At 43.8% G+C, this 23,044-nt stretch overlaps 2 protein-coding genes across 2 annotated transcripts in view; both read right to left on the bottom strand.

Moving 5' to 3' along the window:
• Positions 1-23,044, bottom strand: part of LOC101288435 (putative zinc finger protein 705EP) — a 38,980-nt gene that overhangs the window by 810 nt on the left and 15,126 nt on the right. Inside the window, exons 2-5 of the mRNA XM_049704295.1 lie at positions 7,561-7,646; positions 6,300-6,426; positions 5,492-5,587; positions 2,468-2,535 (exon numbers count right to left, since the gene is read on the bottom strand). Coding sequence (XP_049560252.1) covers positions 2,468-2,535; positions 5,492-5,587; positions 6,300-6,426; positions 7,561-7,572 — 303 coding nt within the window. The 5' untranslated portion in view covers positions 7,573-7,646. The remainder of the gene's footprint in view (positions 1-2,467; positions 2,536-5,491; positions 5,588-6,299; positions 6,427-7,560; positions 7,647-23,044) is intronic.
• On the bottom strand, positions 13,972-17,007 carry LOC105748582 (putative protein FAM90A2P). The gene is made up of 4 exons (XM_012537136.2): positions 16,888-17,007; positions 16,260-16,459; positions 15,716-15,821; positions 13,972-15,116 (listed from the first exon to the last, which is right to left on the bottom strand). Exons 1-4 carry the CDS (start codon positions 17,005-17,007, stop codon positions 14,427-14,429), a joined length of 1,116 nt encoding a protein of 371 aa, XP_012392590.1. The 3' UTR covers positions 13,972-14,426.

The raw sequence follows: 23,044 nt of genomic DNA on the forward strand, positions 1-23,044 counted from the left end.
GAAAATATATAGAGTTGGGTGACCCTATAAATCAAGTGAAGCTACAAAACTCATGATTATTTTCCATTTACCAAAGTAAAACCTCAAATTCAGACATCTTTGGCTCTTCCCTGCATTTTCGATGTGATTCGTACAAAATGCTTTATTTCATTGAAGGTAATGTTGATTTATCCTAAGAGGCTTCCTTCCCTCCCTTCCCCACGACCAATTTTCCACTCACTTTTCAACGCATTTCTGGTTTTCTGGTCAGAACTTTGAATTCTGATCTTCTACGTCTCTCCCCATTTCAGAGTCTCAGTTCTGTGATACAGATGATCAAACCCACTGTAAACATTTTGAGTCTCTTCCCTCTACATCAATACAAGGGAGCAGGTTTAAGGTCTGGGTTCCCATACCTTCAGGTTCATACCTCATTGTTAAGAGGCCCACTCCCTCTGGTGTACTACAGCCTCCATTTTTACTGACTGCCAGTCCCCAGACCCTCTTCTCCTGGTTGTCCTGCGAAGGGAGTACGTCATAATGTGGACCCACTGGGAGAAGGACCCTCCTCCACTAGTAAAGGAATAGAAAATTGAAGTCACATACAGAAATTGCGATTGAGAGTAAAGGGGGAATCGTTGTGGTATTCCATACTTTGCTCAAAGTTTCAAGTTTTAGAAAAAAATGTTTCCTGAATTCCTAGGTTTTTGGGGGTTTTTTTTTTTGGTACGCAGGCCTCTCGCTGTTGTGGCCTCTCTCGTTGCGGAGCACAGGCTCCGGACGCGCAGGCTCAGCGGCCATGGCTCACGGGCCCAGCCGCTCCGCGGCATGTGGGATCTTCGCGGACCGGGGCACGAACCCGTGTCCCCTGCATCGGCAGGCGGACTCTCAACCACTGCGCCACCAGGGAAGCCCCCTAGGTATCTTTGAAGAATAAACATGTAGCCCATTTTCATATGTTAAAAAAGAACCCAGTGATTTAAAGGTTAGGCGGAGGGTCTTTCTCCTTGGACAGCAGCAGTTTGAATAGGAGCTACAGTCGATGTCTTCTGCCTCGAACCTATGGGAGAGTTTTTGGAAGGAAAGGTAGAAAATAGAAAACTTCATGGAGAAAGGGGTTTATACTGTCCCAGGAGAATAGCCTCAGGTCAGAAAATAGTGGTTCCCACTCTGCATCAGAGCCATGGGATGAAAGAGATCGTGATATGGTGTGAGGGGGAGGAATCTGCAGAAATCTTGGAAACTAGAGAATCATGTATCACTAAAGTGTAAACACCTGACCCCACATCTAAGCCTTTTGAGTTCGATTGAAACAAATCCCCACAGATTCCTTCCACCTTCTCGGGCCCACGGCTCTGCCGTGTGACTTTGCCACTTCTCTCATTAAGGGCTGGACCTTTCTCTTCACCCCCAGAATGTGGCCAGCCTGCCATTTGCTCTGAGCAACAGAATGTGGGAGAACTTATGCGGTAGGAGTTCTAAGCCGAGCCCAGTGGCCCTGCAACTGCTTCTCTGTCTCTGTCTCTCTCTCTGGGAGTTTCTCTGCCTCTGCCTCTCACTTTGACTCCGTGGGCCTGTCACTCTCAGCACCCGAGCCTGTGAAGAAGCCTGGGTCAGCCCGACCAAGAGAGCCCTGAGTTCCCCCCAGTGACTAAGCTTCAGAGAGGTTTCTTCCCGACTCCAGGCCCCTCTGCCACTCAGACAAGCGGCCAAGGTGCCCCCAAACACACCTCCTTGTGAGATGCTGCCCCCCTGTGGTCACCATTGTAGGGGAACAGCTCTGAAATCCCTTGTCTAGCTAGGAATGCCGAGCACAGGCACATGTATAGGTCAGCGTAGATAAATCCCAGTGGGACGTGCACGCCTCTGGGAAGGGAGTGTGCACATCACCACTCCTGGGGGTCCCAGCACCTGCACAGGCCTCACCCCTTAACATCCTCACCCTCAGGCCTGTGGTTTGGGAATTGTGCTACTTTGTGCTACGAGAACACAAGTCATCCCAGTGGATATCCTGGAAGAATTTCCCTCAAGATTTAGGTTCGATATTGATGTGTGTCAAAGGATAACACTCCAAGTCCTGCAGACAAAGTAGGGAGATCCGCTTTGTGAGAACATTCATTTTTTCTTAGCGAAAAGTATATTGCACTAATTATTTTAAAAACTGGAATGTGTTGTCGCTGATAGTTTCATTCCTGGAAATTTATTCCATGAGCTTATGCAGGGGTATGTGTTCCTCTTTAGTGAGACTGCTGAGTGCATAATTCAGGAATCAGCTGAAAAATATAGTATGGTTATGGAAGGAACTCTTCATCCACTTAGCTCAATTCAGAGGTTTTGGGACAAAATAACAAGAGATTTCTAAGGTCTGGGAGGGCAGAGTTGCCTGTCTCTTTAGCCCACGGTGGTTTCCATCTGCAGAAATATGTTGAGGGACCTCAAAAAGTGTAGGACTAGGTGTCTTTGAGACTCTCCCATAACCTTGCCTGACCAGGGTCGTGACATTCTGGGAAACATGACCAGTGGAGCTGATGATCAGAGCTGTGTCACCACCAGGGCCTGAAAGGGTAGATGGGGTTAGGGGGATGCAGGAATGAGTGGAGCTGAGTTGTGTGGAAAGAGCTATGGAGAAAGGGGACACTCAGAGAGTGGGGCTGAGTCTCCGCCCACTTTCCGAGGGTGCAGACCTGAATCCCTGTGCTTACAGGGGTACAAAGAAAACCAGACACCAATACTTAGCTCCTTTAGCCACAGACTTTATTGTGTGAATATTTGCAACTATTATTCTATACACAAATTTTAATTTCTTCCAAACTCTACATTCTATATTGCTAGATCACTTCACTCTCCATTTTATGCCACATTTGCATGAAGAGGTATTTCCGCAAATCACAATTTGCCTGAACGTGTGTTAAAGGATTCTTTAAGAGGCTCCCCCTCCCATTCAGAGGGTCAGTTTTTTCTGATACGAAATCTAGCTGTAGCTCCACTTTGATTTTTAGGATTGCTACATCCTCAGTGTGAGAATTTAATGTTGACTAAGAAATAAGTGATCACTGAAGACTTCCCTACCTTCACGACACTGAGGGTGTGTTGTACAGTCTGAGCACACGTGGTCCAGAGAGGTTGCTCTATGAAGAATTTCTCATGACTTTACATTGATTCACTTGTCCAGGATGAATTATTTATAAGTATGCTTTGGTGTTGCTCAACGTAATTGGGTATTTCTCAAGAGTTCACATCTTTGTTCTTGTTTTAGTGTTTATTTTTTTCGCTGAGTTTCCCATGCACATCAAGCCTGGTGATCAGCTGAATGTTTGTTAACAGTCATTACAGTCTTAGTGGTTCTCTACCTGAAGATGGCTCGTGTTGAACAATAATTATCAAAGAAGAATTAGGGGTTGGTTATCCCCTGCTCAAGTCCTCTAGGGTCTTTAGAGTTGGGAGCTGTTGCTAAAAATACCCATATTGTATTTACAGAGTGAGTTCTGCTAAGTTACCTGAAGTCAGGCCAATGACTAAAGGCTTTGCCACAGAGACAGGGCACATATGGATCCACGTCCACAGGTGATGCCTTTCTGGACTGAGGAGTGTGATGCCTGAACAAGTGTCCATATTGATTACAGACAGAGTGTCTTTACTGGGTGTGAACCTTGGTGTGGTTAAATGCTAAAGCTATGCTGGTGTTCCATCCACATTCCTCACATGTATGACGCCATGTCATCTCAGATCAGGACGTCTACTGAGGGCCCTCCTGACTTTCTCTCCAGTGCTGAGTTCCCTCATGTCGTCTCAGGGAAGAGCCTCGACTGAAGCATTTCCCACACCACTGACATTCATAGGGCCTCTCTCCAGTGTGGGTTCTCTCATGTTCTCTCAGTTTAGCATGTTCACTGAAGGCCTTCCCACACAGAAGGCATACATGTGGTTTCTCTCCAGTGTGGATTCTCTTGTGCGAACTAAGCCCTGAACTGTGACTGAAGGCCTTCCCACACTCAAGACATACGTGTGGTTTCTCTCCACTGTGGATTTTCTTGTGCGAACTAAGGCCAGAGCTTTGAAGAAAGGCTTTACCACACTGATGACATTCATAGCACTTCTCTCCTGTGTGAATTTTCTCATGTTGTTTCAAGGAGGAACTTTGATTGAAGACTTTCCCACACAGATTGCATTTGAATGGTTTCTCTCCAGTGTGAATCATCTTGTGTCTTATGAGTGTAGAGCATCTACTAAAGACTTTCCCACATAGAGGACATTCATACGATTTAGCTCTAGTGTGAATGTGATCCTGTTTGTCAAGGAATGACCCTTGACTAAGTGATTTTCCATGCTGTTTGCTGACATTACTTTTCCTTCCTAAGGGAATTGGTGAAAGTTGAGGTGAAGATCTAGGAGTAAATTCATCACTCAAATCAGTCCATCCAACAGGATCCCCTTGTGTGTGAGAAACCTGCTTTGGGAAAAAGATAGGAGGCTGTTTCTGGTTGCCCACGTCTACGCAGACACTCATTCCTCTACATTTACACCCTATAGGATCAGTCAGTTATAGTCTCTTCTTAAAATGTTTCCTGTGTCAGTTGCATACACATGTTGTGTTACTCCTCTACAGACACAAACATTCTCTTTTACAGTTTCCCAACCCAGATATCAGATTAATTTTGAAGACTTCAGTTTGTTCTAAAGGCTAGGAGATGAGCAATATTTGTGCAACTGACTTTTTCTTAGGTCTCATGTTGTGGTTTTGAGCTCATATTAATTTTTCAACTGACTTCAGCCTATCCAAAAATATTCCCAGAAAGAGCTCAATCTCCACTTAATTACATACAGGCAATTTTGCTCAATTACCAACTTATCTCACTGCCAGGTCCTTCATTTGGATGACTGGTGTTCCACCCATGAAACTTACCATTGGCATGGTGTGAGATATGTGCTTCCTGTACACTTGTTGCATGAATATCATTTCTTGTTGTATAAGCGGACTTTCACTGCCTAAAGAAATGGAAAAAATATAAATTTTAAAATGAAATTAGGGAAATAAAAATGTAAACAAACACCAACGTCCATGTGAGTATCTTTCAAAAATTGGCACTCTGATGGAGAGAGTGTGTATAATAAAGAAATACTCAAGGTAGTAGAAATACTTTAAAAGTCATTGTCTATTAGAGAAAAACAGGATTAAAATATAAAAATGTAATGTGGTGGAGAGACATCGGGTCAGCAAATGATGGAAAACACATTAAATGGGGCGATCAGGACAAGAATCACTATGTGAAAGTTTAACTGCAGTGAGTCCACAAGCACCCTTTTCCTTAAAGAATAGAAATGGCAGGAAGTAATATGAATTTTCATTGCTAGATGCAAAGAGTGATAACAACATGAAGAATTTCAGCCCAGTGTCCTCACTTCCAGTTTAGAACATATCGCTCACATCATAAAACTTTCATTTGGTGTTTCCAAGGACTTAACACACTGACTGAAACTTTCTTGCAGTGAAGCACAGGCCCCTGATTCTTACCTGGACTCTGGCCTTGGAGGCATCCTGTTGCTTCACTCCACAGCTCTTTTCCTTGTTCGAGCTGGGAAATCACATCTGATTTGCTGATCTGATACCCTGTTTGATATGAAAAAGAAAAAAAGCGTTGGATTTTGAGTCTGGGCTAATTACCCTTTGCTGTGCTCAAGTCCAGGGTAAGGGAACGAGGAAAATAAAGAGATAATTGAAGGTCAGTGCAGGCAACAACATCTTCAACAGACAGAACAGTGAGGGTCCTTCAGCAGACCAGGAGGAAATCCAGAGCAGCAGCAAACACAGTGAGACCCCCTAGCGGCTGATGCCTGTGCACAAGTTCAAAGAGAGATTACAGAATCCTCAGTGTTTTCCAAATGGGAAAGATTGAAAGACTCTACAGTGGGCTGAATATTACTTTCAAACAGGAGCCAGTAAGGATACGCCTTACAGGAATCATCAAAATTATGTCATATACACGACTCTGGTCTCAAGCCTTCATGGAGTGACTAGAACAGAAGACTCATTTTAAAAATATTTGATCCATTTACTTATGCATTAAAATATCCATTGAATCCCCAGTTCTGTTCTGAGTGTAAACACTGAGTAGCCACAGAGATATGAAATGTGGCCAAGATTACTTTCCAGTGTAGTAATGAAAAGTGCCGTGAAAAGAAACGTCTTCGTTTTAAGTAGTTATGAGGACTATCAAAGAAGCAGGAAGGACTTGGAGTGGGACACGGGGAAGCTGATCTAAATGCCTGTTTGGTGAGTGAATGAATGCAGTGAACACGTACATCCGTGTTGACAGACTCACCTACGGAGACCAGGTGGGTGATATTTTCCAGCATCACGTTTCTGAACAGGGTTTTCTGGGATGTGTCCAGCAGGGCCCACTCTTCCTGGGTGAAGTTGATCGCTACATCTTCAAACGTCACTGATTCCTAAAACATCAGGGATGTTCTGGTTTAGACAGAGCAGTCCCTACCACTGTCCAGGGTGGGAGGGTTGAGATGAGGAGGTGATGGGATCTGGGTGGATAAAGGATCACGCTCTGTGTGGGGTTCCCCTCGGTTCTCTGCCAGCGCTGAGCTGGTGTCTGCCTTTCAGGTACATTCACGGACACCTACACACTCTGACGTCATGAAGCTTTATTTTACAGAAATATCACTTGAAGTGTGTTATAATACATTGTCGAAGTTTTTCAATAACCTGGAAATTAGGACTTCCAGACAGTTGATAATAAAAGATTCACTTGCATATTCATAACTCAATCTCTCTTCCTTATTAATTTCAAGGAATTCTACAGATTCATGACAAGACAAACAATAACCATGATGGGCTACTTTGAAAACATGACTCTTGGTTTAAATTATATCCCTAGAGGAATCTTTGATTCTCCAAAAAGAAACTGCTTTCATTACTTGTTATGAGTGTTGAAATCATCAAGTATATAATTGTATGAAGTGTTTCCGTTCTAGCAAACCTATGCTAAATACAAAACACTATTCCACTAATCATGCAATTGTCAGAGGATCATGAAGAAATGTCTAACATTCCTCAGAACTGAGCAAGGTTCATACAGAACTTGGTACCAGGAGGTGATCTCCCTCTTAACACTACAGGACTCAGGTGTTCATAACAAACTTTGAGGTCAGATGGTTCAGCAGAATAAGCCGGGGACTCGGGTGGCTGGAGTGAAGGACAGACCTAGCCTGACCATCGCTGAGGCGTGAGGACTCCCACTCAAGATTTTCAGGGACCTTGACCTTAGTTATCACTGTTTCTCTTGTAATCTAATCTCATCTCCATGCTGAGGGATGAAAGAAGCCTAGTGATTGGTTTTGTTTTCTCCAATTTTTCAAAAATCTATGAGAGAACCTAATTTTAGTCTACCTACTGTACTGTTTCTCCTTTCTGTGCAGCACAGTTAGGAAAATACTCCTCCCTACACATTCCTCCCAGTTATCGAATATGAATAAAAGCTTAATTACTAAGAGCTGGAAGGTGTGAATGAGGGAACGATTGCTAATGGCACTCGGGGTGTAGCTTCAGGAGAAGGAGGCGTCGCTACCCACCAGAGGCTCCATTGTCAACAACTCAGTCGCCAGGAGTCTTTCTCGGGATTTCACTCACAGCCAATCCAAGCACTGAGCACGCAAATCTGAGGATGGAGAAGAAGCCATGAGACTCCAGTCCTGTGCACAACTTCCAGACCCACCTGAAATGGAGCCTCACACCTCCACCTGGGTGTGACCCCAGCCCCGCAAACGGAAACCAGCAGTGCATCCTAAGAACACGGTGCAGTCTCTTCTGTCCCAGATCCCATGTAAGAAGCTAGAGCAGTGGTTGCTAAGACAGAAAGTCAAAGTTCAGAGAGTTTGCAAATAAGAATGTGCTAAGCATTGACTTTGTGTGTTCAGCAGCCTAGGGCATCCAGAAGCATTCAGTGTCCTCCTTGATTCAAACCCTCGGGAACACTGACTCATGCTGGAGTAGAGTTTGGTTTCCTCCTGTAGGAAACACTGGAAATCCCCAGATCATTCTCTTCCCTTATGCACCCACAGTGGTCCTCCAACACCCCTGGCAGCCCGCTGGAACCTCACTGCCTTCCAGCTCTCCCTCAACCCTGACTTTTAGTTCTGTCCCCCATCTACGTGGATATTAATCAGCTGAGGACCCATTTCAGGATGCCGTTAAACCAAGGGCTTATTCCACTTGGAGGAACCATGGCACCCACCCTTCTGGTCTCATCCTTAACATCCGCTGCTCCAGAAGGAAGCAGGGGTACACGAGTCAGTGTTCCGGTTGTGGACTGTCTCAACCCTCTGTGTCAAGGATGCTCAGAAATATGGAATGGCTAAGGTTTAGCAGAAAATTGGTTTATTTCCAATGACATGCAGAGGTTCCAAAAACTTTAATATATGACAGAGTTACACATCTAGAAGAAGGATCAGCTGTCATTTAATATTGTTCAGTCTGTGTCCTGTGTTCAAATTCCTTTAGGGTAACAAAGATCACCTAGGTTTTACCTGTAACATGACCGCTAACATTAACCATCAGAAGAAGCTCCCTGTTATTTATGTCTTCATTTTTATCACCCAGTTTTGGGGGAAACCTCCCTGTATGATGCACAATCAATCCTCTCATTACATCCTGTCTATCTTGAAACAGAAATATCTTCTAAAGGTATTTGCTCTCAAGTTCCTTCTCTCCTGAACTCCTGCCACAATCAAAGTGAAAGCGCAAAGTGATCATTTTCTATCAGAAATAAAGAGAAGCCTTGGGTTAATGCCGGCATCTGTTTATTGTGGATTGGAATCAAGTGTCCAGGACAATTCTCAATGCCCAAAACACACTCAAGAAAAAGTTTAGTGTTTGGATTTTCCAGAGCACCTGGGAAATCCAAGGTGGGAGGGACTTCCTAGGAAAACCAATCAAGAGTTTACCTTTGGTTTTGCCTTCAAGGCAAATTCGAAGGTGAAATGAAATGTCTTTTTTTACAGTTAGAATTTTTCTTCTCTTGATAATAGGAATATGTAAATCCCTATATCCAGGGAAACCCCAGGCATATGCAAGAGAGCCGCCTTACAAGTAGAAAGAAGACGGAACCTAGGCAACCCTGGCTACGTCCAGATTACAAGTCAGAGGAATCAAAGTGGGTTAATATGTATTAATTTGGGGGAAGAATTAAAATAAATATCTCAAGAGATTTATTTTACCTTGAGATAATTATTTCAACATAAAAATCTATCTCAAGACACGTAAGAAATGAAGAAAATCACTTGATGAAACCCATAAAAGAAAAATAATTCACAGAGGCAGAAAATGAAGTATTTAGAAACAAATTAATAAAAACAGCGGATGTGGGGCTTCCCTGGTGGCGCAGTGGTTGAGAGTCCGCCTGCCGATCCAAGGGACACGGGTTCGTGCCCCGGTCCGGGAAGATCCCACATGCCGCGGAGCGGCTGGGCCCGTGAGCCATGGCCGCTGAGCCTGCGCGTCCGGAGCCTGTGCTCTGCAACGGGAGAGGCCACAACGGTGAGAGGCCCGCGTACCGCAAAAAAAAAAAAAAAAAAAAAAAAATCAAATGTAGATCAACAGTCAATAGAACTTTCCAAGACGAAGAACATGCTCTACATATGCAATGTATGATACAGAAACTACCACACACACGTGGTAACAGAACACTTGAAATCTGACTGGCGTTACCAAGGATGTGAAGTTTAGTTATTTAATTTCATTAATTTGAATGTTCTAGCCACATGCAGCTGGTCGTCACTGTATTGGGAGAGCACAAGGCTACAATCTTAGGTTAGGCAGATAAAATAACTAAATAGATTCAAGACAACTGTGTTAGAGTTGAAAAAAGGGACATGTACAGTCAAGAGTAGGAAATGATGGTGGCAAAATACATGTTGACACAATACGATTCAGAGACCATAAGAGGCTGCTTTGATAGGGCAAAAGTGTAAAGACAGATAGGACTTACAACATTTTCATGGAATGAAGCCAAGGCACATCTCACGGTCTGGAGGACTCACCAAAACCCCAAACTGGAGGAGCTGGTGAAGCCAAATGGGTTCTGAGGCAAGTACCAGAGCAAGCAGCCAATTTCTCTTCCTCCAAAGCCCCAAACTGTCCAGCTTTTTCTTCTCTGGACAAATGCATCCCTTTGCCTGTCTGACTTTCCTTTAAACCTGGATAACAGTTTATAACCCAATCTGGGCTACATTCCAGGATCCACCCTCTCAGAAGGTTACCGACCCTAATAGGGTTTCAGTCTGTGAGCCACACCCTGTTCAATTTGATTGGATTTTCCAGACTAATCGGAAATTGTAATCCTCACACAGTGCTGGAGAGCAAAGATGTAAGGTCATGTCCAGGGATAGTGAGAAGATCCATTCATTCCCTTCTTCAACCGTAAACACTGTCGAGTGCATTCTCTATACTGGGAACCATTATGTATCTTCAGAATAACAGGATATCAGACACATGGGGATTCTGTGGAAATGAAGCTGGGATTCCCTGAGAGAAATCTGGAATTAAAAATAAAATGCAAGATGAGGAACTATGAAAATGTGAAATATAAATAATGAGGTGACAAAAGAAGATATATTGCTGGGATGCAGAACACGACTCTCAAGGCACTGGCCACGTAGTATTTTCAAGAACATGTTAAGAATCTATTAACTATGCAAAGAAAATGGGAAGACAATTTTATACTTTAGTTCTTGGTTAGTGGGGAAATCCATACAAAAGTTCCTACATAGTAAACTATTGTAGATAATTTTTCTTCCATGTCATTCACAATTGATTTATACATTTGAGTGGCAATCTTACGGGTGTGGAGATGGCTGTTTAAGTTTAAAATTCCTGGTTCCCAAATGGAAAAAATTAAACCAGGGGACATGGTGAGTATTTCATTGTATCTGAGGACATTTTGCTTGTATCTCATACAAAGCCTGGCAATCCTATTATCTCGTGCATTTCAATTCCGTCTCCCGTACACATTAAAGAATATTTCACCTGAAGCTAGTATATTAAGGTAAATCAACTATACTTCAATTTTTTTTTTTTTTTTAAAAAGAGTATTTCAGGGCTTCCCTGGTGGTGCGGTGGTTGAGAGTCCGCCTTCCGATGCAGGGGACACGGGTTCGTGCCCCGGTCCGGGAGGATCCCACGTGCCGCGGAGCGGCTGGGCCCATGAGCCTGCGCGTCCGGAGCCTGTGCTCCGCAACGGGCGAGGCCACAGCAGTGAGAGGCCCGCGTACTGCAAAAAAAAAAAAAAAGAGTATTTCAAACCTTCTCCATTACCCCTCAATCTCCAAGCACTCATCCTTTTCTCCTACATTCCTCAGATTATATATAACCTATTTCCTAAATGAAATAGATATTTTTGGATGTAGGTACTTTCCACCATAAGATTTAAAGAACTCTCTACTGTCATTCATTACTCATGCCATCTCCTGTATAAAAGGAAAGAAATAAAGATGTTAAAAAAATAAAATAAAATAATAGTAAATACATTAAAAAAAAAAAAAAGGAAAGGAATTGCCTTTCCTCTCAGCTCAGGAATTTATTTCTAGATTTGTGCTCTTTCCTATTCTTTCCTGCCATGTCAGAATGTATGTTATAATTTAAATCAAATACACTTTATTTTATTTTCATTTAACTTTTAAAGTATAGTTAATGTACAATATTATATTCGTTTCAGATATACAACATAGTGATACAGTATTTTTTATAGATTATACTCCACTTAAAGTTATTATAAAATATAATTTGGATTCCCTGTGTTGTACCATATATCCTTGTAGCTTACTTACTTATTTTATACATGGCAGTTTGTATCAATACCTCTTTTCTTTTAAATTTATTTATTTTTGGCTGCATTGGGTCTTTGTTGCTGTGTGCGGGCTTCCTCTAGTTCTGGTGAGCAGGGGCTACTCTTCGTTGCAGTGCGTGGACTTCTTAGAAATAGGAGAAGAGACCAGGGGTCTGAGCAAGAGGAAAGGCCATGTGAGGACGGCAAGTCAGCTCCCCTCGGCTTGACATGGACGGAGGCCTTGGGGAGAAACAAACCCATCTATACCTGGATCTGGGAAATTCTGGCTCCAGGACTGTGCTGCTTCCAGCAATTAGAGACCTTTGTTTAGATGGAAACTAATGGGAAACTCCTTCTCGGCCTGGAAGGAATGCACTGTTTCACACTAAAGACTTCAGAACGTATTTTCCATGTCTTTTGTCCATTCCCTCAGGAGGCAGAGACTCCACACAGGGCTCAGCTCCGGGGACCTCACGGGGCCAGGACATGGTCAGTGAGACTGGAGGGCTTAGGAATTCCTTGAAAAGAACACGTGCTACTGTGCATATCTAATATCTATACAATATCACCTGTATACATTCTTTATCATTCTTTATTTGTCACGTGTTCTATTTCACAGATCTTGAGATAAGTTATAAATTCAAATACCTTTTTAAAAATCTGGATGCATCTCATACTTTTTCACTTTTTCTAAATATATTGTCATATCACATTTTTCATTATCTTTCTTCCCTGGACTATTTGAAAGACTATTTTTATTTTGAAAGTAGGAGACTGTTGAACCTCTTTTTGCTTACTCTGTCTGAATATTTGGGGTCGAGTATGGTTAATGAGCTGTGTGGCATCACCTGGGTAGATGGAAGGTACGCCACCACCTCAAAAGTGACAGCACGTGTTTCTTTTGAGCCCCAGATCAATGCTGTCTCACTAAACCCATCCTGTGTGCTGAAACCCTGTCCCCTGTATTTGCAGGTCCAAGAAAACCGAGCCCATCCCTAACAATTCCAATCCCAGATGGCTACGATGACAGACTCCTCTTCTTTACTCCTGTGATGTTCAGAGGATTCCATAAAATAGAGCATGTGTCAGGGCCTATTCAGACCCTTTGAAATGCCAGAAGTAAGGATCAGTGTTGTTTTGTTTTGTGAGAATCTGTAAGGAAGTGCTGGGACAGGACTGAGGTCATGAGATAAGGGAATATAAGGAATAAGGTCAGACCCGGGTCACAAAGAGAAGGGTCATTCCAGAAGTTCCCGTAGGTGTGGGCACGGCCCCGAGTGTGCCGGCTCTGCTTTCCCGATATTTTAACAACCTTGTGCCTTCAACCAGCAGCTGCCCTTGACGTACAGGCTTCTGCGGAGTGAAGATGCTCTCCCCAAACAGTTGTTCTGTGTGGAACATGGTTTGCTCTTCCCGGGAAGCCCTCTCTACACAGCTCGGTGAATTTTCTTGGACCTGCTCAGGTCTCTTCCTGTTAGAGAACAGAGGCAGCATGTGACATAGGTGATATCACTGCCACCACCTCCAGTGGTTCTCAAACCAGATGATATAATCACCTCCAGAGCAGCTGTAATCCCAATGCCCGGGCCTCAAAACAGACAACATGAACTCGTACCTTTTGAAGTAGGATTCAGGCTTATGCACCTATTAAGATTCACCAACTGAGTCCAGTGTGGCCCAGTGTGAGAATAAGGCAGCCTACACGTTATCACATCGTCCACGCAGGGGATTGACACGGTGCATTGTTAATGTGCATATGTAGACCCGTGGATCTGGGAGGGCCGGAGATCCTGTATTTTTAAGCCTTAGGTCCTCCCAAGCTCCCTTTTTCCTCAGTTACAAAATCCATCTTACTTTTTCTTTTCTGTTGTTGTTTTTTGGCCGCATGGCATGTGGGATCTTACTTCCCTGACCAGGGCTCGAACTCGCGCCCCGTGCATTGGAAGCAGGGAGTCTTAACCACTGGCTTACCAGGGAAGTCTCCACAAAATCTATCTTGAGTAAAAATAGACGTTAAGATGATCTTCAAGGCTTAGAGATAAAAACCACGTACAGCATGTCTTATACGGTAGAACTTTATTAAAATTGAAAGAAAATTTGAAAACAAAGCTTTATAGTAACATTTAATGAAACATAAGAAGCAGAGCCGGGGGACTGTCCCCACCGTGATTTACAGTGAACGACTCCACAGAGTCCACGAGTCTCATCTCAGGACAGGGCACTGCTGACCTTCTGCAAAGCACAGCGTTGGGCCCTTTAGCCAGGTTCCAAAAGTTCAGACATTTGCACCAAATGCAGATTACTTCCATAGCTTCCTATTTACACAATAGTTAAAAGTTACTCCTGGAATTTGCCTCAGGTACTTAAAATAGACTCAGACTGACAAACAACTTGCCATTCCAGCGTGATAAGCACCATTTGACAGACGGCTCTAGTTCCATCAGGAGAAGGTGCAGTGCGTGCACGTGTGTGTCGCTGGGGCTTGTCTGGGTTTCCAGCACCGTTCGCCCAGCAGGGGTGCGGAATCGCTGCTTCTCCAGGAGCAGCTGCTCTTCGTGACTCCCCCTCGTCAGGTGCACAGTCACCTCCAGGGCACCTGGGGCTGGAGGACAAGCCTTAGCTGCCATTGGCGTGTCCCTCCCAGTCGCTGTCTTCAGAGGAAGAAGACACCTGAAGGTCATCGTAGAGGACACTCCGGGGGCCAGGGGCCCAGTGTCGCTCAGGCTTCCTGCCAGCGGGAGGAGGGGCTGACTGCTCAGGACGAGGCAAGGGGGGAGGCGTCACGTACCTGCAGCTCCACCGGCCTTCGTCTACTCTCACGAAGAGCATCCTGAGAGGCTGGCCTGGAACATGGCTGGTGGGTGGAGGATGGTGTCTGGTGCAGGCTTGGACACTATTGGGGCAAGATCTGTCCAGTGGAGGTTTGAGGGCAAGGCTTTGCCCCTGGGCAGGTGTCTTCCTGCTGACTTGGGGGGTCCCTGTGGGTCCGGTTGTACTGGGTGGAGGAGGGAGATTCTGGGAAGCCCCCAGGTCTGCTGTCAGAGTGCTCTTCTGGGGAGGCTGGATGGGGCTGAGTCTAGGTTTCTTTGGGGGGTTCAGACATGTCTGGATGGGGATCTGGGCAGACCTCTTGCCTGGGGCCTTGGTGCTGCTTTTGGAGTCCTGGACCAAACTTCTGCTGATGAGAGACAATGCAGGGTGGGTGCATTTCCTGTCATCTCTCCTGACAGGGGACCTACTGGGGAGATCTGGATCCCGGAGGGGTTTCCTCTTCGATGCCTGGGTGAGTGTGGGCATGTTTGGATGCTGTAGGAGTAGACCAAACAGAAAGGCCAGACATGAGCATCTTCTCTCCATCCAGGAAAAATGAAAATTAACCAAAAACCATCTCATAGGAATTAATTGTATGTGATGAGATACTCAACCTCAGTGGTGCTCATGAAAAAGAAAGTTACAATATCACCTTGAGACATTTATACATCAGATAGGCAAATAGAAAGAGTTTAACAATGTCTCTTGTTAAGTAAGTGGGAACAAGCTTTTTGTGTACCCCCTTCCGAGGGCTGCGCACAGCTTGGTGTTTTGCGGGCACTTTGATGGCATAATAAGTTTTGATGGCCAGTTTGGGAGGATGAATCACAATTTACAGATTCGTGTTCTAACTTAAAGGATTCTGCTTACGGAATGCTGCTGATAAAATCACTTCCTTTTACCAAACAGCATATTCTTGCCAGCCACGCAAGTAAGAATGAAAAACCAAAGAAACCGAGGAAAATGGCATCTGAAAAGTACTCTAAGTGACCACATTGGTTGGAAAAGAATGGGACCCGCTCCCTCCCACAGAAGGGGATAGAGGCCAATTGTGTTACCCCAGAAGAAGAAAGAGCGCGAACCAGGAGACTGACCCTCAGGTAGTGGCAGGATTCTGTCCCCTCCTTCCAGTACTGCTGCCGCCACCCTTGGGGTTTCCTGGGAAATCTCTGGAGTAGCTTCCTCTGCTGCTCTTCTTTCCTGCAAAACAAACCACGTTAAGGGGCAGAAACCCAATTTCCTTGTCACAATTGGGACCAACGGTGCTGTGGCCCAGCCCCTTTCCAAGTCTGGGGGTGACACCGGACCTGAATCCCTGTGCTCTGTGAAGACTCCTCCCCCGCTCATATCCTTCCCCCGACTCCAGGGTTCCCTCCTGGGTTTCCCAGGAAGTCCTGTCTATTTGTCCCTATGGCCTTGGGGCCTGTCAGGTGCAAAATTGCGTGTGTTCTCCGCACCCCTCAGTGACTGCAAGGCATATTCTGAGCTCCTGAGTGTGGCCCCCTCAGGACATGGCTCCTGTTCCCCCATTTTCCCTGTCATTTCTAGAGATGGCTCGGCACCCAGGGTAGAGAAGGAGACGAACCGTCTCCAGCGATTTCAGCCCGAAGCTCGGGTACCACCCACCCCACTGCTCACCTTTGCCTTTCACCCTTCTCTCTCTCGGCCGTGTTAGGGGTCCCGGGGGTCTGCAGGTCCTGCAGCTTCCGTGGTTCCAGGTTCTCCTTGCTGAGTTTGGAGCCCAAGGGCTGGGGGGCCAGGGCCCCATGCCAGCGCTTCATGGGGCACCTGAGGCTCCTCGCTTTGTGCCCAAAGGCTCCGCAGTCCCTACACTTCACCTGTGGGTGGAGGGGAACAAGGTCAGTGAGTCAGCGGAACCCACAGGTGCATATGTGCAAAGCGAACACAAGGACAGATGGAGAGGGATGAACACTGGCTCTGGAGAAAGGACAGAAGCACGCGGCCCCTTAGCTGCCAGGGTATTTATGATACTGTGCTGCTTCCCAAAGCCTTCGCCAGGGAGCATCAGAGGAGGAAGGGCTGGTGCTCTAAGTGTGCACAGCAAGACCCCGATTGAAGGACTTAGATAAAAGCAGGCCAGACATCACACTAAGGAGGGGTCAGGTGGCCCCCGTCTCTGAATGGCCCGGTCTCCCTGGGGATGAGGTCCCAAGGCAGCTGTCTTTGGATGGGGCTGGGCAAGGGAGTTATGCACCCAGGTATTCCAGGCCCAAACCCTGTTTCCGGAGTCCACGCCTCCACTTACCCTGGGGTCTTCGTCCCTTGGCGGGGGAGCCACCTGCCTCCCTGCACCCGGGTTTTGCTTCCTCACTTGCTGGGCTTGAGAGAGTTTGCAGGGACCCAGCTGTCTGCAGCGACCGGCCATGTTCCCCCTCCTCGGTGCTTCTCGCCAATCTTACTTTCTGGATTTCCTCTGTATAAAGAAAGAGAAAACTGTCATTTCCTAGAAGTCACCCCTGCCCCCTCCACACAAATGGGGTCATGCAAGCTCACGACCACTAAGGAAATCCAGGTTCCTGATACTTTGACTTCCCTGCCCAGACATTTCTCCATTCTCTCCAGATACCTACCCACAGATGAGGACCCTGACTTGGTTAGAAGTTTTAGGCAGAACTGTGAATTTGGATTTGCATCCTTGAAAGACTAAAGTTAGAGACTTTGGTTACATGTATCACAGTCTAATAGATAAGAGTGAGAAAAGATTTCCCCACACGTACAGAAATACTTATGCTATGGAAAGGCCACATTTAATATTGACGCCCAGGCATTTGAAAACCAAACATAAGTTTGATAACTCCTTGAGAATTGGGCTGTCCCATCTGACATCAGAGTAGGCAGTTCTCAAATACAAACTCACGTAACGCAATTATTTTCTCCTCTGCTAGCTTAGACGGGGCACAACGCAGGGTCTGAACTGTTTTCTGAATCCTTCACCCTCAGTGTCTCACTTTTACCTAGTTAATAAAATGTGAAATACATGTTTCAACTGAGGATGAATGAAAATTTTTTAGGCTTTCAATGCCTACAGACAATCCCACCAAGTTTTCATAACTGCTCATCCAGTGCCCCACATCAATCAGAATGCTAGGATGCTAGATTCCTTAGAATTGGAATCTTCACGTAATAAGAGCATTCGGAAGGATATATTTTTTCAGCCTCTGTTCTCAAAACTGCTACTGATGTTAAATGATCTAGATCATTATGTGACACCATACTTAAAACTCAACTCAAAATCGATGAAAGATTTGAAGATAAGACCTGAAATTGTAAAACTCCTAGAAGAACACAAAAGATATATGCTCCTTGACATAGTTCTCAATCAACAGAAAAAGCGATAAGGAAACAATAGTATGTATATTCTGTGGAAATCTATTCAGCCATAAAAAATGTTGAGATCTTGTTATTTTCCAGAACATGGATAGAACTTATTGTTATGATGCTAAAGAAGAAAGTCAGAGGCTGAAGGTGAATACCAAAGGACTTCACTCATGCGTAGGATAGTAAGAACAAACAAAGAGGAAATAAACCAACAAATCGGTGAACAAACCAAATGACAAAAACAAACATATAGATTCACAGAACAGAGCAGTGGATACCAGGGAGGAAACGTCAGGGGCCAAGGCACAATGGTAAAGGTGGTCAAATGTGTAGTGACAGTGGGAGAGGAAAATTTTGGTGGTGAGCCTGTGTTAAGGTTTACAAAATTTGAAATGTAACACTGTACAAATGAAACATCTAATATTGACACCCACTGTTAATGCAATTTAAAAAATAAAATTATGAAAGTAAAGACACTTTGGGACTTCCCTGGTGGCGCAGTGGTTAAGAATCCACCTGCCAGTGCAGGGGACATGGGTTTGAGCCCTGGCCTGGGAAGATCCCACATGCTGCAGAGCAAGTAAGCCTGTGAGCCGCAACTACTGAGCCTGCGCTCTAGAACCCACGAGCCACAACTACTGAAGCCCATGTGCCACAACTACTGAAACCCGCATGCCTAGAGCCGGTGTTCCGCAACAAGAGAAACCACCGCAATGAGAAGCCCTCGCACCGCAATGAAGAGTAGCCCCCGCTCACCGCAGCTAGAGAAAAGCCCGCGTGCAGCAACGAAGATCCAACACAGCCAAAAGTAAATAAATAAATTAAACAAAACAAAAAAAGACACCTTACCCTATTGCCAGGCCAAATCACTACATATCTTCACTATGGACTTCTTGTTCTGAGGGATATGCCAAACACAAATTTAAAGCAAACTATCCTAAGGTCCAGCTGTGCTCCTCCTCTCTGTCAGGAGAGTATCAGGGAGGTGGGTGGAGGAATGCTGCTTTGAAGTGGGCTGAGGACCGTCAAGGGGGAATTTCCTCTGCTAGCTGACCTGATACTGCTCCAAGGTCGCATGACCTTGTTAAGGGTTGCTTAACCAATCAACATCGTCGGTCACCTTTGGTCTGACGACGTGTGAAGACATGTTAAGAGAAAGAAATAATTCGTGATTTCACTCATGTGTGGAACACAAAACACTAACAAACACAAAGAAAATAAGTAAAAACAACTTTAAGGAAGAAAACAATTGACACGATAACAAATACAAAGATACACAGACCCGAGTGGTGGAAATCAGAGGAGAAGCCACGGGCAGAGGCAAAATGGACAAAATGGGGCAGCTAGATGGTGACAGAGGAGAACTGCATTTTTGGTGCTGAGAAGGTGTATGGTACACAGAAACTGAAATGTATTGCTGTGTACATAAAACTCACTGAAATTGTAATGGAATGATACCTAAGTTAAAAAAAAAGTTTAATTAAATTAAAAAGAAATTAAAGAATCGATACTCAACTGCCTAAAGCCACATCACTACGTAATTTTATTCTTGTCCTGTTTCCTTGAGGGACTCGCTGAACACCAAATTTAAATCACACAACATGAACCTCAGCTGGATACCTCTTCTCTCAGTAGATGCTCAGAATGGTGGGTGCTGGACACTCTCCACCTGAGGAGATGCAGCTTTGTGGGTGGCTGAGGAAGGAATTTCCCTTTCATGCTGACTTTATACTACTCTAAGGTCACAAGACCTTGATGAGGTTTATTTTTAACCAATTAACATTATATGTCACCTTGTATTTATCAATGTCTTGAAGACACATTTAGAAAAGAGAAATATCTTATGAATTCACTTATATGTGGATCACTAAACACAAATACAAAAAGCAAATAAGTACAAAAAAGATTAAAGAGGAAAACAAATGACACAAAAACAAACACATAAATTCACAGAACAGAGCAGCGGATATCAGAGGGTAGGATCAGGGGGGTGGCCAATGAGTAACATGGGTCCACAGGATGGCAACAAAAAAACTCAAGTTTTTGGTGCTAAGCAATTTAATGGTATACTGGGGTTGAAATATATTTCTGTGCACATAAAACTTATCTAACATTTTGACCGAATGATACCCTACAAAAATAATTAAATTAAAAGATTAAAGCGTCTGCGCCCCATTGCTTAAACCACATCAGTACATATTTTGTCTACTGTCAGATTTCTCTGACAGACAAGCTGAGCGCCACATTTAAATCAAACAACCTGAATCTTAGCTGTGTACCTCTTACCTGTCAGTAGGTGCTCAGAATGGTGGGTGCTGGATACTCTGTGCACCTTTGAAGGGGGCTGAGGACAGGTCAGTGGGGGAATTTCACTTTCACAATGCCTTTGATTCTGCTCCCAGGTCACATGACCTTGATGAGGTTTTTCTTAACCAATCAAGGTTACGTATCACCTTTACTCTAATAATGTCTTGAAGACACATTTAGAAAAGACAAATACCTTATGACTTCACTCATATGTGGAACACTGTATACAAAGAAAAAGCAAGTAAGTAAAAAAATTTAAAGAAGAAAGCAAATGACACAAAAACAAACACATATATTCATACAACAGAGTAGAGGATATCAGAGGGTAGCAGCAGGGGGATGGTCAATGAGTAAGATGGGTCTACAGGATGGCAAAAGAAAAAAACTAAGTTTTTGGTGCTGATCAGTTTTATGGCATACTGGAGTTGAAATATATTTTTATACATATAAAACATGTAATATCATAATCCAATGATACCATAGAAAAATAAATAATTACATTAAAAATTAAATTATCCATGACTCATTGCATAAAGCCACATCCATACATATTTTGTCTACAGTCCTGTTTCTCTAGGGGATACACTGAACACCAAATAAAATCAAACAAGCTGAAATCCAGCTGGTACAGGAGTTGAAATATATTTTCATACACAAAAAACTTATCTAATATTATAACCAAAAAATACCTCATTAAAAAAGTCTACTGCACAATAAATTGAAAAGAAATTAAAGAATCCGTATCCTTTGCCCATAGCCACATCATTATTTTTACCACTGCCCTGTTACCTGAGGAACAAGATGAACACCAAATATACAGCAAATCCAGCTGGGTACTTCCTGTTGGTAGATCATCAGAAATATGTGTGCTGGACAAACCCCACTGGACACAGTGTGGGTTCCAAGGTGCCTGAGGAACCGTCCATGGGAGAAGGGTCCTTTTCTTGCTTGCTGTTATACTACTCCAGGTCACATGACCCTGTTAAGACATTTGTAGCCAAGGAAAGATATCTATCCCTTTTTTTCTTACCTTGTCTCTAAGGAAGGTCTATACACTGTGATTTATTGTTATCATGCATTTTAAAACTAGAGGGACACCTGTACAAACTTTTAAGAATAATCATGATCTGAAAGAAAATTAAACATTTTTGCATATGCTTATTTTTTCTGAGAATCACAATTCTTACTGTGGTAGAACATGCATGACATAAAATTTACTGTTTAATCACAGTGAGGTGTCAAGTCTTATGGCATCAGTTGCGCTCATGTTATCCTGCAGCCACCAGCACCATCCATGTCCTGATAAAAAATAGACGGAAAAAGAAAGACAGCATTTCCCCACATGGAACAAATAATCATGCGATGAGAAAGCTGCATTTAATATTGTGGTACATGCAACTGAAAATCAAAGGAAACGATGCTTACTTCTTGAAAATTCGACTTTCCCATCGGACATCAGAGCAGGCCATTATCAAGTACAAATTCACTCAGGAAAAACATTTCCTCCTCTATTAAACTAGAAGCTTCACAGCTGAGCTTTAAATCTTTTCTCTTCAGTGTTTCTTTTTCTTTTTTTTTTTTTTTTTTTTGCGGTACACGGGCCTCTCACTGTTGTGGTCTCTCCCATTGCGGAGCACAGGCTCTGGATGCGCGGGTTTAGCGGCCATGGCTCACGGGCCCAGCCGCTCCACGGCATGGGGGATCTTCCCGGACTGGGGCACGAACCCGTGTCCCCAGCATCGGCAGGCGGACTCTCAACTACTGCGCCACCAGGGAAGCCCTCAGTGTTTCTTTTTTATCTAGTTTCTGTTAATGGAAGACAAAGAGGTTTCAGCTAAGAATGAACAAATCCATTATTTAGGCTTTCAATGCCTATAGAAAATCCCACCTTGTTTTGATAACTGCTGTTTCAGTTCCCCACATAAACCAGAATGCTGATTTACATGCCCTCTGAATTTTCATCTTCTTGTAATAAATAGTGTGAAGAACGTTGTATTGTATCAGTTTCTGTTTTCAGAATTACCCTTAAAAATAAAGAACCAAGGTCACGAACTCACACCATACACAAACCTGAACTCAAAACACATGAAATACTTGCATATAAGACCTGAAACTGTAAAAATGCTAGAAGAAAACAGCGACAGTACACTCCTTGAGATAGCTGGTCATCAATGGAAAAACAGATAAAGAAGAGGTAGTAGGTATTTAATGGAACACTATTCAGTCATAAAACACTTGACATTTGCCATTTTCCACAACATGGTGGGACCTGGAGGATATCATGCTAACAACATAAGACAGGCAGAAAAAACAAACACCTTATGACTTTACCCATACGTGGAATATAAAAAAATTACAAGAAAAAATAAAGAAAAAATTAATGATGAAACCAAAGGGCACCAAAACAAACACATAGATGCACAAGACAGAATACTGGAAACCAGAAGGGAAGTGGCAGGTGGAAGGCCCAATTTGTAAAATGCCACAAGATGGTAAAAGACAGAAACTAAGTTTTTTGTCCTGAGCAGGTGCATGGTATACGGGAGTTGAAATATATTGTTGTAAACATAAAACTTATCTAATATTATAACTGAATGATACCTCAGTAAAAAAAAAAAACAATAGAAATGTAAATTTTAAAAAATTAAAGAAACTTTACCCCATTGCCTAAAGCCATATCACTACATATGTTGACCACTGTCCTATTTCTCTGGGCGATTAACTGAACACCAAATTTACTTCAAACCAACCTGAAATCCAGCCGTGCTCCTCCTATC

Source organism: Orcinus orca, chromosome 21 (assembly GCF_937001465.1).
Source record: "Orcinus orca chromosome 21, mOrcOrc1.1, whole genome shotgun sequence".
NCBI classification, from domain to species: Eukaryota; Metazoa; Chordata; class Mammalia; order Artiodactyla; family Delphinidae; genus Orcinus; species Orcinus orca.

What these genes read in the sequence shown, in the direction of transcription:
- LOC105748582 (XM_012537136.2), bottom strand. Translation starts at nt 17,007, where the DNA reads ATGGCCGGTCGCTGCAGACAGCTGGGTCCCTGCAAACTCTCTCAAGCC. An exon ending in CAAGGGACGAAGACCCCAGG is followed by an intron (nt 16,460 to 16,887) that starts GTAAGTGGAGGC and finishes CTCCACCCACAG; the next exon opens with GTGAAGTGTAGGGACTGCGG. An exon ending in AATCCTGCCACTACCTGAGG is followed by an intron (nt 15,117 to 15,715) that starts GTCAGTCTCCTG and finishes CTACTCCTACAG; the next exon opens with CATCCAAACATGCCCACACT.